Source organism: Camelus bactrianus, chromosome 13 (assembly GCF_048773025.1).
Source record: "Camelus bactrianus isolate YW-2024 breed Bactrian camel chromosome 13, ASM4877302v1, whole genome shotgun sequence".
Lineage (NCBI taxonomy): Eukaryota > Metazoa > Chordata > Mammalia > Artiodactyla > Camelidae > Camelus > Camelus bactrianus.
This window is the reverse complement of record NC_133551.1, coordinates 68,128,812-68,144,249: the sequence shown is the minus strand read 5'-3', so window position 1 is coordinate 68,144,249 and position 15,438 is coordinate 68,128,812. Positions and strand designations below refer to the sequence as shown.

Below are 15,438 nucleotides of genomic sequence, written 5' to 3'. Positions count from 1 at the left end.
GGCTCTGGAGGGTGAGGGTAGGGGGCGGGGATGGCCGGAGAGGAATTCCGGGCAACTGGACAGAGTCAGAGTCATTTCCTACGGAGTCAGCATCATCCCATGTCTCCTACAGCACAACGGTGGTGAGTGTGAGCCGCGTGCCGGCCGCAAGCTGGACACCTGGCAGGCGCCAGCCCGCTTGCTCTTCCAGGCTAACAGGTAGTTACTATTTTATACCCTCCCTGTATAGACAAGGATGCTGAGACACAGAGAAATGAAGGAACTTGCCCGGATTCCAGAGCTATTAAGTCGGGGGGATAGGTTTGAGCCCGGACAGGTGATCTCTGTAGCCTGGGTTCTTAACCAGCCGCTCCAGCAGTTCTCAACCTGGCTGCCAGTTAGAATCACCTGGAGGGCTTTTAAGTCCTCCTCCCCCTTGGAGACTCTGGGTGTTGGGATGTTGTAAAAGCTGCCCTGTGCCTCTACGTGCAGCCAGGGCAGAGCAACAGCACGCCCCTCCTCGCCATATTTTTCTCCTAAGTGTCTCCCCCAACTCCCACCCTGGGACCCCTTCTGGGATCAGCAGTTTGTGGTAGCCACTCAGGCACGGTGGCACCTCCAACAACCAGACAGTTTCTGTTACGTTCAAATTTTCTTGCTGGGCCAGTGGTTCTTAAACAGAGTGCACGCAAGATTTCCCAGATGATTCTTGTAAAGATACAGATTCCTAGGTGCCCTCATCCCTGCTGCCCTGAGCCAAGTCTCCTGAGGCCAGATCCCCGGGCCTGGGTATCTGCACATTGTGAAGCTTCCCAGGTGGTTCTGATGCTCATGTGGGTTAAAAATCCCAACTACTTCCTGTTCATTGTGACAAAATACCTGGACACAAAGTGAACATTTATCAAGAGGGTGTCTTTGAACACATTCTGATATATTCCACCCCTTGGACTATCATTTAACAAGAACTAGTAGTAAATATCCCATTTGACTTAGAGGGATTTCACAAGAGAGAGAAAGACAGGGCACAAAATAGTGTGTGCATAATGATGGCAGCATGGTCACTGTGACCTCAAAGCCACACCCCCCCACTTTGTGTGTGTGTGTGTGTGTGTGTGTGTGTGTGTGTGTGTGTGTGTGTGTATCAATTTATGATTATACGAGCACAGAGGAAAATATGGACTGGTCCACACTAGATGTTAGCTGGAAGAAGCCAACCAGACAATGGATTAAAAAAAAAGTTAAAAGGAGGGTGTGATTTGGCCACATGTGTGATTTATTTATTATAATTGTATTGGCATATCTATGTATAAAAGCTTTAAAAAAAAATGAGCTGTGTTTTGGGCCAAAGACTGTGGCAGCCCTTGGAAGTTAAAGTTGAAGTTCTGGGGAGAGTTTAAAGGACAAGATGGCCCTGGTCACAACAGAGGCCACGGTGAAGCCCCTGCCTCCATAGAGCCCACAGTCTAGTGTCTGGAGCAGACAGCACAGGAACTCAGCGCCAAAGAACACCTGGCTCAGGAAGGGAACAAATGGGGCATGGAGTTGGGAGCCAGAGGGGACCTGCCTTTGATAAGCAATCAGGGAGGCCCTTCTGAGGAGGTGACATCTCAGACTGGGTTGGAAGGAGCCAGGTGGAGAGAGGAGATAGTGCCAAAGCCCTGGGTAGGGACTGGCTCGACGTGTTCTAGAACATGGCTGAAGACCTCGCAGCAGGCAGAGAGCGTAGGGAGCCAGGGGCGTGACATGGGCGATGGTGGCATAGAAGGCAAGTCCCTGTCTCTGGGGTCTGGGAGGCCCCAGTGATGAGCTTGGCTGTCACCCCCATGCAGTGGGGAGCGCTCGAGGTATGGGTGACATGATTTGGGCTACGTCTTTTTCTAAAGAATCCTCTAGGTGGGGAACAGCTTGGTGTGAGATTTTGGGTTAAGGACTAGGGTGAGAGCAAAGACGCAGGTCAGAGGGCTGCACACTAGTTGAGCCAGAGAGAAATGACTGTTCAATTCACCATTCGTGTGAAAACAGGAAGCAACAACTTGCTGGCAGACGGGCCGTGGGACTGCGGAGAGGCAGAGCCAAGTACCTGCCAGGTTTCCATATTTCCTACGTACTGATTTTTTTTTTAAATGAAGTCGATCAAGGCTCCAAAAGAGGTTTTATGATGTTTCTAAATGATTTAAAGAATAATTAGGAAGTGTGTACTCAACACTGTTTTCATTAAAAAAGAGAACATTCCGAACCCCTCTGCAGTCCTATGGGTGACCCCTCCCACCCCTCTCCCATACCCAGGAGTCTCACTAATCTGGATTGTTTGTTTATTTGTTTTGGTGGGGGAGGTAATTAGGTTTTTATTTATTTGTTTTAATGGAGGTACTAGGGATTGAACCCAGCACCTCGTGCATGCTAAGCATGTGCTCTACCACTGAGCTCTACCCTCCCCCACTGAACTTTGTGTTTATCATTAGTTTGCTTCTCTTTCTCATTTTATGTCAGTATCTCTGAACTACCTACTCTTTCATTTTGCCTGCTTTTAGAATTTATGTGCATAGAACCATATTCATTCTGTTATTCTGTGACTTGCTTTTTTTTCACTCAGCACTGTATTGGTAAGATTCATTTGTGTTGCCTGTGGCCATAACTCATTCCTCTTTACTACTGTGTAATATTCCATTCTATGAGTAAGATCTATTTATACAGCTTTCCATCCATGTGTCTCAGGTCCTTCCCAAGTTTGCTGTAACAAGCAATGTGGCTATCGCCATTCTTGGAGATCCTTCCTGGTGTACACATTTATGAGTCTCTCTGGAATACAGATCTAGAAGATTTTAGCTTTCTTAACTGGGAGAATGGTGAGGCCATGGGAGAATGGTGAGGCCATGGGAAAAAGGGAAAGGACCAGTTTGGGAGGAAGTATGCATTCAGGGAGGCCAGCTTCTCTAACAAATAGACTATAAAATGTATACTGGCTCAAGTGTTTATTTCTTGCTCAGGCCAACAGACTAAGGTGGTTCAGGTCTGAATGCTAAGTACATGTGTTGGGGTGGCATGGGAGGAGCTCTGCTCCACACAGTCACTCAGGGACCCAGGCTGATGGAGGCTCTGCTGGCTTCACTCTGGCATGGACCTTGAGCCTGCAGAAGAGAAGAGAGAGGCTGGAGAACACACACCTGCCTCTGAACTACCTCGGGCCAGAAGGGTCACATATCACTTCTGTTGACCATCCAACAGTGAGAACTCAGTGGCCCCTGGGGATGCTGGGGACTCTGGGAAATGGGATTGTTCATGGGAAGCCACCTCCAGAGTCAAGTTTCATTCCTGTTCACTTGGTGTTGTTCTGCCCTTAGGGATTCAGAGCCGGCCTTCTTCCCACAGTTGTGGCCAGACGGCGCAGGCCCGCCCCTGCAGGTTCCTCTCTGTCTGAGCCCTCACCCCAGCCCAGACCCACTCATGCTGCAGTTCTGGGTCTTGCCCCCTGAGCAAGGGACACAGTAAGCAGAGTTTCCTGGAGAAAGATGGATGAGTCAAGGGATTTCTCCAGTGTCAGTAGACAAGAGCCCCGGGAAGGGCCTGGTGACGGATGAAGGTGTGTAGGGAAGTGTCACTTTCTGCATTTCCTGCTTCCCTGTTTGGGGCGATGGAGCAACGGGTGTGCCAACATGGAATTAGGTTGTAGTTGAGCTGCCAGTCTGTCCCTGCTGTTGCTCATGAGTGAGTGCACTGCTGATAGGGAAGGAACCAGGAGCTGACTCTCAAGTGCACTTTCATTTAATCCGACGAATGTTTGTTGAGCATGTATTATGTGTCCCCAGGCAATAAGCAACAAGGACGGTAGCATAGTCTGGGCCCCAGGACCAGGCTGCCGAGGTGTGTTTCCCAGCTTGGCCACTGCCAGCTGTGTGACCTTGGGCAGATGACTTAACCTCTCTGAACTTTACTCTCCTCATTGGTAGAATGGGATAGAGATAGTACCTATCTCAGGGGGATGTTGTGAGCAGTGTGGCAGATCCGGGTAGGCGTTTGGCATAGAGCTTGGCACTCAGCAAACTGCAGCTAAGTGTCGGGGAGGAAGTAACTTGAAGTAACTAGCCCGAGTAAGCTAAAAAGACAGATGTATTTGGCTCTGAAGCCTCGATTTTTCTGCACTGCCACCTAGAGTCTCTTTCCCACTTTTTCCTGATGATAATTTTTTTTTTTTTTAATTTCAAGCTGGATACATAAGAAGTTGGGTGGCAGCAAAGCCTTCTTGAAGACCACAGGAACACGAACTTTCTGCCCCCTGGGGGCAGGCAGTGGTGTCTCCTGTTTGCCCATCACCATGTGCTAGCAGCCTCTCTCCTTGTGACTTGAAGCTGAAACAAGGGCTGGGCAAGTTTTCAGGAGGCTCAGGACGAGAGAGGGGCTGGACTCCCTATTCCCCCAAGTCCATCACCTCAGTTCTGGACACCAGACCCAGGTCTCTTGCTTCCCAGCACTTTCTTGTTATGTGGGCAGCAAGGATTTGAAATGGTTGCCGATAGGACTTCAGGGAGCAGGAGTCACCCTTGGAGTTCCTAGAAAGGAACGCCTGCTTGGAAAGCCTAGGGTGAGCGTTGCCAGTGTGGGCACTCGTCACATGTGTGTGTTGTGAACCAGCGGATGCAAAGAAATCACCACCAATGACCCTCTGAAGCAAAGCCATCTTTGAAGGTCTAAGGCCAACATGAAAGTCATTTCCGTAGTTTCTTTCTTGAACCCTTCTGGGGTCTTTAAATGAGTCTGGGCATCTTGAGAAACAGCATCTCAGTGCTAATTATCTGAATCTGCAACATCTCAATTGCAGAAATTATAGCCGCCCCAGGCAGTTCCCAGGGCTCCGGCAGGCAGGGACCTGAGCATCCTTCGGAAATGAGTTTTCATGTGAGTAACACGACCCAAGAGGCTACTGGATGGCTCAGTCATTATGCTTACTTTTTTTCTATTTTTTAAATTGTTTTATTCCCTTAAGGAATGCGTCAAGGGATTCCAGGTCAGTTACATAAAGGAAACATTCAGCAAATGAATCATTAAAAAGGAGAGAAAAATAAAGACATCAAAGTAGGAAAAACCTAGGACATAAAGGCCATGGGAAAGGACAAATGTATCTATAACCATGAGGATCAAACTAGCACCTGTGTGGTTAAGCTCAGTATTAGGATGAGCTTCTCAGCTGCCCATGCAAGAAAGGAGCCGGAGTTAACCACTGGATTCTCATTATCAGAAGGAAGGCAGAATGTCAAAGGATTCCAGCCACACGTGGACCTTTATAAAAGGACATGGAGTAGTCAGTGTCCTCAGCCACCTTGCAGCAGCAAGTCTGATGAGAGACTGTCTGGGGCTGAATCTCTGTTTGCTCATTTGTAAAACATGAACAATTCTTACCTTTTGGATGATTGGAGGACTAGACCGGCACCTAGCAGACAGCAAGCACCCAACCAAAATTCATTTCTTTACCTTCTATTCTCTCCAACCCGCATGGGATATAGCACCTTACTATAATTATTCGTGCCTTATTATATAGCTAGCTAATCCTCACAGCTACTTTATTTGGACACAATTATTTCCACTGTGTGTTCAGCTCACTGGTGGATCTTGGGGTTCCAGCAGAGAATGAGTAAATATGCATGGACCTTGCCTTTAGGAAGCTCACAGATCAGCAGAGAAGCAAGAAACAGACAATGGAAACATGGTAACAAAATTACAATGGTAGAACACGATAATAACCATAACCTCCATTTTTAGCACTTAATCTGAGCTCGGTACAGTGCTTGACAAGAACAGAGTGAGAAAGGAAACCTAGAGACACGGTAAGGAACCCATAAATACAACAATTCTAAGTAAAACTCTTAGTGAATCGCATGCAAAAAAAAAGGAAACGCTATCAGATTATCTAATATCAGATCAAATGAAAGGGATCCCAGGAATGAAGTTTCACCTTAGAAAATCAGTTCAGTAGATTAGTCGTTCAAAGAAAAAATTTATACAATTATCTCAATAAATCAGAAAAAAACAGTGGAAAAATATCTACAATAGTGATTCTGAGATGGGAAGCCCCATAAAAAAGACCAGCAGGATCCCCAAACAGGGCCACTACTCTCCTGCCAGCACCATCTGGTTCCCTGGCCCAGTGGCTTTATCTCACTTTTTGCCTCTGAAAGGGCTAACTTCTAGGAAAGCAGAGCTCACTCCTGATTGGTCCATTTGTAGTACTTCATTTGCATAGAGCTCACTCCTGATTGGTCCATTTCCCTCACTCCTGATTGGTTACTTCTCTCCCTTCTGATTGGTCCATTTCTACAAAGCCTGTTCCTAATTAGTCAATTTTTGTTATACCTTATTTGCATATGATGTTGCAAAGTGTAAACTGGCAGCCTATAAAAGCCTGTGTAAGCCTACAGATGGGGTCCCGAGCTTGGAGTGTTAATTTCTCTGGGCTCACTGGCATAATAAACCTGAGTTCTCCAACTCTCGGAGTGATGTTTGGTCTCTCACCAGGATCCAGGTTGCTGTCACAACTGTGCTGTAACACTGAGCTGTAACACGTTTTTCTGCAACAATTCTTAAAGGGCATTGGGACTGCCAGGGAACTTGTTTGAAATGAAAACCCTCAGGCCTCACCCAGACTTTCTGAATCGAACTCTGGGGAAGGTGGAGGGGAGCTATCTGTGTTTTAATAAGCTCTCCTGGTATTGCTGGTGCTGTTAGAGTTTTGACAAACCTGATCTACAAGAAAATGACACGAAAAACTATACAAGATGATGGAATGTTGAAACCATTCCTTCCAGGATCAGAACAGGGCAAGAGTACCCATAACCATCACTTTTATTCAGCCTTGAATCAAAATTTCATGCAGTGCAGTAAAGCAAGAGAAAGTTATTTTAAGGATTGGAAAGGAATGATTATACAGGTAGAAAATCCAAAAGAATCTACAAGCTATAAGAATTAATAAGAGGGTTTAGCAAGGCTATCACTATAAAACCAACATACAAAAATCAGTTGTATTTCTAGATACCAACAGCACGTGGGAAAAAAATTTAAATATACCACTTAGCATGGCAATAAACAAAACTGCAAAGAACAAATCTAACAAAAGAGGGGCAAAAACTTTATGGAGTGTACATACAACTGCACTGAAAAACATTAGAAGAGATCTCAATTCATGGAGAGAGTTACCATGTTCATAGGTTGAAAGGTTAATATTGAAAGAAAGGATAATTCTAAGATCTATAGATTAACGCAAACCCGGTTAGAATTGCAGCAGGGTGTGTGTGTGTGTGTGTGTGTATGTGTGTAGAATTTACAAGCTGATTCTAAAAACTATACAGAAGTGTAAAGAATCAAGAACAGCTAATCACTCCTGAAGATGGAAAGGTCCAGAACTTGCTCTACCAGGTATAAAAACGTAGAACTTTTTAGAACTTATGCAGAGATAGACAAATAGCCCATTTACACAGAACAGAGGGCCAGACATTTTATTATTGCCTGGTAGAAGTTGTTTGTAAATCCTGTATACTCGTCTGTCACCATTTACATGTATTACAAATATGTTTTCTGCCAGGTTGTGGTTTATCTTTTTCCTCTCTTAATCTGTCTTTTAGTCAATAGCAGTTCTTAATTTTAATGTAGCTAAGTTTATCCTTCCTTTTCTTTATCATTTTGTTCTTTGTGGACCAAGATCTAAGCTACAGGTATGAATCACTCCTGCCATTCAATAAAAATAAGAAAAAGGAAAAGAGAAATAATCTGAGAGAAAAATAGGATAAAACTCTGAAGAGGTCCTTCACAAAACAGAAAACATAGATTGCCAATAAACAGATGAAAAGTTATTCCATTCATTAGTAAGCAGGGGAATTCAAAGGAAAACCACAATGGTGTAATATGACATGCTCACCAGACAGGCAAAAAAAAAAAAAAAAAAAAATACGTAAAACAGAATTAACTGTTAGTGAGGATATGGAATAACCAGGACCCTCATAAATTGTTGATGGGGATGAAACTGGTACAACCACTTTGGAAAGTAGTTTGTGACTTCCCAGTGAGTTGAAAATGCGCCTACCCTAAGCCAGAAACTCAAAGCCTAGGTATATACCTGGAGAAACTCTTGCCCTTGTGTCTGAAGCGACATACATATTCATGGCAGGGTGGGAGGGTATAGCTCAAGAGGTATGTCACATGCTTAACATACACGAGGTCCTAGGTTCAAGACCCAGTACCTTCTCTAAAAAAATGAATAAACCTAGTTACCTCCCCCACCAAATTAAAAAAAAAATTAAGTAATACAGTAATAAATAAATAAAATATTAATATTCATGGCAGCATTTATCAAATGATCCAAAAGCTGGAAACAGTGTCCATCGCCAGTAGGATGGATAACTCAATTGTATATTCACACGGTGGAATATTAGCAATGGAGAGGAAACACTTATGGTTCCCACACCAACATGATGCATCTCACAAACACAACGTTAAGTGAAAGAAGCAAGTCACTAAGGGATAACGTGTGCTTCCATTTATGTAAAGTCCCAAAGTAGGCAAAACTAAAAAAGTAAAAACCATAAAGAAAAGCAAGGGACTGATGATGACAAGTTTGCATCCTTGTTTGCTCTGCAGTAGGGGCGATGGTGTGAGGGAGGTGTCCTTAAACAGCTTCAAAGGTACCGAAGACTTTCTATTCCTCAACCTGAGTGGTGTTTACATGGTGTTCACTTTATTGTTATTTCCTAAAATGATTGTATGTTTACACACTCCTCTGGAGGCATGATATATTTTGCAATTGGAAGAAAGGCACACCAATATAAAGGCAACCACAGAGCAGGAGTGGATCAAGTTCATCAACACGGTTCACACTGGCCAGAACAAGAGCAGATCCCCGCCTCCAGTGGCAGATGGCAGAGGATTTGCCAACCCCCGGAGAGGGATGCTGGGCATGGACTGCCAGGGGCCAGGTGCTCTGAAGCTCAGGGAAGAGGAGGGCACCCACACGCTGGTGACCAAACTACAATGTCATCACTGAGCCACTTTTCTCCGGAAGAGTCCCTGAGCGCATGTGGGTGGAGGGCAGCTGTGTCAATAAAGCCTTGATTACCTCCTGGCGGGGGTGGGTGGGGAGAGGAAGGAAGAGTCACTGGAGATAGAGATCGTCAACCGGAATCCCCAGGGGTGTGTGAATCCATCAAACTGTAGGCAAAATATTCCATGTGCCTTTTTCAGAGGGGATGTGTCCCCAGCTGTCTTGTTTCTTGAAGAGATGGGGATGTCCCCCACCTCCTGTAACAGTTGCTGTCGGTGGCCCCCACTCCCTCTTCAGTTCACAGAGGCCCAGCTCTCAAGTGCCAGCACCTGCCCAGAGGCTTTCTCTGTCCACCAGAGCCTGCTGATCAAAGTGCAGGGATCTAATGCCCCCCCAGGAGCAGCCCTTAACCAAAGACTGATGAGAGTGGGTGCATTGATGCTCAGGCTCCCTTGCTCCTGGGTGGGCTTGCTCTGGGGCTCCACTAGCTCCACACCACTTCTCGGGGCTCCCCAGTCACCCCCAAGTGGTAACCATTGTAACCATCTCACTAACACACCATCACTGAGAGTTCCCTCCCTGTCTCACTTTCCCATCCCCTCTCAGTGTATCCTGCACCTCCCAAATAAACGACTTGCACTCAGATCTTTGTCTCAGAGTCTCCTCTGGGGAAACCCAGACTAAGAAGCTTCCAGAAGATGAAGAGCACTAACAGGGAGTCGGGAGAGGAGACTCCCATCTTGGTCCTGCACCAACTTGCCCATGACCTTAGGCCAGTAACAGCTCTTCCCCAAGCCTCAACTTCCCCATCTGCAAGGGAAGGAATGCTAAGGGCATCTCTACTGCCTTCTTTAAATGCTCAAAAGGACAAGTAACCCCAGAAGTATTAATTAACACTTGTCCTAAACTACGTGCTCTGTGATGGTTAATCTTATGTGTCACCTTGGCTAGGCTGTGGCACCCAGATATTCGGTCAGACATCAGTCTGGATGTTACCGTGAAGGTACTTTTTATCAGATGAGACTAACATTTAAATCAGTAGACTTCAAGTAAAGCAGATCACTCTCCATAATATGGGTGGGCTTCACCCAATCAGTTGAAGATTTTAAGAAGAAAAAAGACTGACATCCTCCAAGGAAGAGGGAATTCTTCCAGCAGACCCCTTCAAACTCAAGCTGCACATCAGCAGTTCCTTGGGTCTCTAACCTGCCTGCCCTGCAGATTTGGGACTCACCAGCCTCTACAATCAGGTGAGCTGATTCCTTAAAATCACTCTCACGCTTAAGCTCTTTCTCTCTCTCATGTGCACATGAAATATACATATATATATATATGTATTTATGTTCTTAGAGAGAGAGATCTCCTATTGGTTCTGTTTCTTTGACTTTTGTTTCATGTCCCTTGAAGGGAAGGACCCTTCTGTCTTCTGTGTCCCTAAAACCTGGCCATGCCTGGCGCAGAGATGTGCTCAGCTGATGTCTGTAGAATGAATCTCAATCAGTAGACCAGAGGGTCTGGAGTCTTTTCCCTTCTCCTCGCTAATTAGCCAGTAAAGATTTGCGGTTAAGGCTTTGCTATCAGCTCAATCTGGGTTCAGATCCTGATTTCTTTGACCACCAGTGTGTGATCTCATTTGAGCCACTCACCCTCTCTGAGCCTCAGTTTCCTTGCCTACTGAACAAGGGTGATAACCCCTTCCTCATGGGGTGGAGGGAGGGATCATGTGAGGTGGTGCGTGTCAGGGGCTAGACCTGGAGCCTGCCCTGAGCTCGGTACCCGCCAGTCAGTGCTATTGGTTGGGAACACCAGGCTGTACCATTTTCCACACAGAAGCAGTTAAGGAAGTGTGTGTAGGGATAGCATACTTGATAGCAGAACATCCCAGAAAAATCAAGGCTTTCTCCCTGGATTCCTTAAGACCTGGGAAGAGGGCGTGGCACACAACAAATGCCTAGTCACTGAATGAAAGGATGGTGCCCAGACAGTGTGATGCAGCCATCGGAGGCCATGCGCAGTGTAAAACAGGACAGCAACCCCAGATGTAAGGCCAAGTGGCAACCCCAGGCTTCATCATCTTTCATCATGGCTTCTGGGCCCTGGAATTTACAGGACCAAGAGGCATGTTCTAAAAAACGGCGCAGGGTGGGGCCTGGTGCATCTTCGAGTCAGATGTTGCTCTTCTGTGCCCAGATCCTTCCAGGGCCTGGAGGGGTTCTGTGAAGGAGGGAAGGGAGAGGTGCTGAGGATGCTGCAGGGCTGTGGGAGCAGAGAGGAAGAAAGTACAGGCACACAGCTCGTAGATGAACATCTTGGTAAGAGACGGAGATTTGCCAGTTTGGGTCAGTCTGGATGATCTTGACACTCCACATTTTCTACTTGAAGTTCTGGAGAGACTGGAGGGTCTTTGTGCTTGAAGGGAATTCAGAGCTCATTGGCCAAGGGACCTGACCAGGAGGCAGCTGCATGGTGCCCAGAGTGGGACAAGGGGCAAATTTAAACCCAAGTGTCACTGCTTCCAGGCTGTGCAACTGTGGGCGAGTTACCTAACCCCTCCAAGACTCAGTTTCCTCATCTGGAAAATGGGGAGAGTACAACTAAGGCATTAAGTTTGTTATAAGGATTACAGATAATGCTTATCAGTGAACTGACACAGGTAAGGGCCACATCAGAAAGCAGAGTGTTAGACAAAGCTGGGTTTGAAGCCCACTTAGAAGTCCTGTGGCCTTGAGTACCGTGCTTCCCTCCTCTGCAGAAATGAGATTGTAAGTCCTGCCCACTGCGTTGTTGTGAGAATGAGAAATAATACAGCCCAGGGACCTGGTGACAAGTGTGGCACATTGTGGGTGTTTAATTGATGGTGGTCAATTTAGACAAAGCCTAATTAGCCTCTAAGAGAATGCCAGGGACTTCGGAGGCATTTGATGAGTATTTGTTGAGTGGAGAGTGAAATAATTGAATCTGAATTGTATCTATGAATGAAGAAATGTCTTACTTCCAGTAAGAAAATAAATAAATAAATAAACCTAATTATCCCCTCTTCAAAAAAGAAAAGAAATGTCTTGGCCATCTCCTCCAAACACAACTGTGCGACATCTGCAGTCCTGCAGCCTCTGGGAAAGATCCCCGACGCCGATGCCTTTTCCCAGAATGATGTCATCCCACCCACCTGGCGGAGGATAGCCAGGCCAGTCACTGGGGCGTCAGCTCAGGTGCCCAGTGACCCAGGCCCCAAACGCCCAGAGGGCATTGGGCAACCCTCCCACCGCCGAGCTTCCACTGGGCTGGGGATTCTGCTTTTCAGCAGAAAGAAAGGGCCCCTTCCTCTGGGGTTTCTGGCCTGAATTCTGAGCCAGCTGCCCTTATGTGCAAGAGGGTTTGCTTCCCAAGCCCTAGGGCCCCCTTCCAGCTATGAAAGGGTTAATGTCTTCTGCGAGGGTAGCTCTTGGAAACTGTCCTCAGTACCCCCCTCTAACTCCCCCTCAACACCGTGGGTCAAGAGCAGAGCTGGGTGCTGGAAAACACTGCAATCTTCAGCCACAAATATTTAGTGAATCAGGAGCTGTTCTAGGCACTAGGGGTGCAGCCGAGATTGTCAAAGGCCCTGCTCTCATGGCTAGTCGGAGAATAGACATTTGAACACACACACACACACACACACACACACACACACACACACAATGACAAGCTGTAGCAAATTTTAGGAAAAGAACCAAATACTTTTGCAACAGAATGGAGACAAAGGTAAATTCACAAAGTCCCTGCAAAGAACCACAGACGCTGCCACAATGAATGCACTGCTGCCTGGTTTATGATACTGAAGTCACAAACAAACTTCACATCCAACAGTGCTATGGACTGAATTGTGCCCCCTACAACCTCAAATTCATGTGTTGAAGCCCTAACTCCCAATGTGATGGTATTTGGAGATGAGGCCTCTGGGAGATAGTCAAGGTTAGATTAGGTCATGAGGGTGGGACCCTGATCTAATGGGATTAGTGCCCTTAGAAAGAAGAAACCCTCGAGCATGCTCGCTCTCTCTCTCCTTGCCCCCTACCCCTGTGAGAACACAGCAAGAAGACAGTCATCTACAAGCTGGAAAGAGGGCTCTCCCCAGAACCCAGCCATGCTGGGACCCTGATCTAGGAATTCCAGCCTCCAGAACTGTGAGAAAATAAATTTCTGTTGTTATGTTCCCCTGTTTATGGCAGATGAGCTAAGGCAGGGAGCAGCTATGTAATCACGCAGCTGGACATGCTGGCAAAGGTGATACCCTGCGCTACACCCGGGTATCTCTGCCTCTTGTCTTGCTGACCCCGGCCCCCTGGCCTCATCTCTGTCACCACAGAGCCTTTTGCCCCTGCGCTGCCACACAAGATCAGGCCTGAGTCTACAAAAAGGCGACCGTGTGACGCATAAAGTGGGGATCCAGGAAACCAACCTCCCTCCTCCAGCTTCCATTAGAATCTCAGACTAGTCCTAATCATATGACCAGCCAGAGAAATTGGGTTTATTAAGACCTACTGTGTGCAAATAGCCATGTGAATGCATCAGAGCATCAGGTCTGGCACAGAAATGGGCTTTGAACCTAGAGAAGGTGATTTGGATCCTGAGCCCTCTGCCCTTCCCAGGAACCTGACAAAACCAGGCTGCCCCCGATTCTGGCATCAATGCCCGTGCAGGGGCTGGGTCCAAGGAGGCAGCTCTGGGGCAGAGGAGGAGTGAGAAGATATGCCGGGGACCTGAAGTGGGGAGGGGCTGAGCTGCTGGGCCACAAACCACAGGTGCTGACTCATGGCCTCCTCTGGGTGCTGGGCGCTGTAAAGAAACCAGCCCAGGGACTTCCTGCAGGCGGAGGGACAAGCTAGCCACACGATGGTCCAGGGGGCAGTGATCCATGTGGCCCCAGAGCAGCCCACCTATGCTGTGTGTGTGCTGGGCACCGAGACTCAGCTGGACGTTTACAGGTAAGCGAGGGACATCCTGGCTTTGAGGGGCAGGTCTGGTGATGCTGGATAAGCAGGTTCTGCTGACACAAGATGTGTGTTTGGCTCAAGCTTCAAACTCCAGCCTCTGCAGCCACTGCCAGGGGAGAAGCTGGAAAGCTAAGACCCAAGTGGCCCTGGGATGTGCCTGGACTCAAGGCAGTGAGTTCATTGCCACATACAAGTGAGGCTTCCCCAGGGTCTCACTGCAAAGGAATTATTATAGAGCAAACAGGACCATCTCCTTTAACTATGGAGGCAATGGAAGCTCAGAGAGGGCCTGTGACTTGCCTAAGGTCACACAGCAAGTGTGGCCTGGAAGCAATGCTTGACCCTGGACTTTGTGGCCTAGACCTGGTTCACCCTGAAGTTTGTTACGCCAAACCTCTCAGCCAAGCCTCCCTCCGTGGGTGTGTAACAGCGTGGGTGTGATGGGACGGGCTCTGGCGTGGAGAGGCCAAGGTGGAGACCTGGCCCTGCTAGTGGCTGACTGGGCTGCCTTGGGCAACTGAACCTCAGTTTCCTCATCTGTGAAATGGGGGGTATTACCTATTCTGTAGGGTGCTTGTAGGGGTTAAATGTAAGAAACACGAAAATGTTTGTTAAGTACTTAGCGCAGTGCTGGGTCTGTCCGTGGTAGTTGTTTATGACTGCCTGCCTGCCTGCCTGCCTGCCTGCCTTTTACAAATGCCAGCTGAAAACCTATTATGTGGAAGCCCTGATTAATCCAGATGGCCTAGGAATGCTCGCGGTGCGTGTGCATGGTTGGCGTTATTGTTGTTGTCAGTAATAGTAGTGGCAGCCCCTAGCTTCCTCCATCCCAGGCTTGAGCATCTGTGGTCTAGATTGGTGCCCACAGGAGTGTCTGTGACATTTCCTTGAAATTGTCACTTGCTCCTTGAACCCAGGCAGCAGGAGAACAGCATTAAATGTCTGGTGGTCTCTCAGGGCCCCACCTCTCTGAACCTCAGTTTCCTCGTAGGGCAGAGAGGATGGCTGTGAAGCCCCGGCAGGTGGCAAAGCCACCTGTCCACGCCCTTCTCCCTGCCCCTGGCGAGGAAGCCACACCCAGCACAGCCAGCTGAGGGGATCCCCGCCCCACAGGTCAGGTGCTGCCTCCCTCTTTGTACCCCCTTGTCTCTGTCCCCAAGTCTCTGTCTCCCCGTTGTTCTTGGAGCCCTTTGTTCTTCTTCCTGTTGTGGTAGACACACAGTATATCCCTGTCCTGTCTGCCTCCTGCCTTGGCACCTGGCAGCTGGAGAGGCCCTACTTCCCACCTTGGCTTTGTGAACATCGTGGTAAACAGCTGTGCACGGAGCAGAGAAGGAACCTCCAGACTTTGGCAGAGAAACAAAAATTTATATACATATTTTTAATTGAATAGTGAATTTACAATGTTGTGTTAATTTCTGGTGTATAGCATAGTGATTCATTTATACATATATATATTATTTT

General features: G+C 47.5%; 1 protein-coding gene across 1 annotated transcript in view; it reads left to right on the top strand.

Annotated features, from left to right (window-relative positions):
* The first annotated feature begins 13,822 nt into the window (after positions 1-13,822).
* Positions 13,823-15,438, top strand: part of PADI4 (peptidyl arginine deiminase 4) — a 32,561-nt gene continuing 30,945 nt past the window's right edge. Inside the window, exon 1 of the mRNA XM_010957468.3 lies at positions 13,823-13,965. Coding sequence (XP_010955770.2) covers positions 13,874-13,965 — 92 coding nt within the window. The 5' untranslated portion in view covers positions 13,823-13,873. The remainder of the gene's footprint in view (positions 13,966-15,438) is intronic.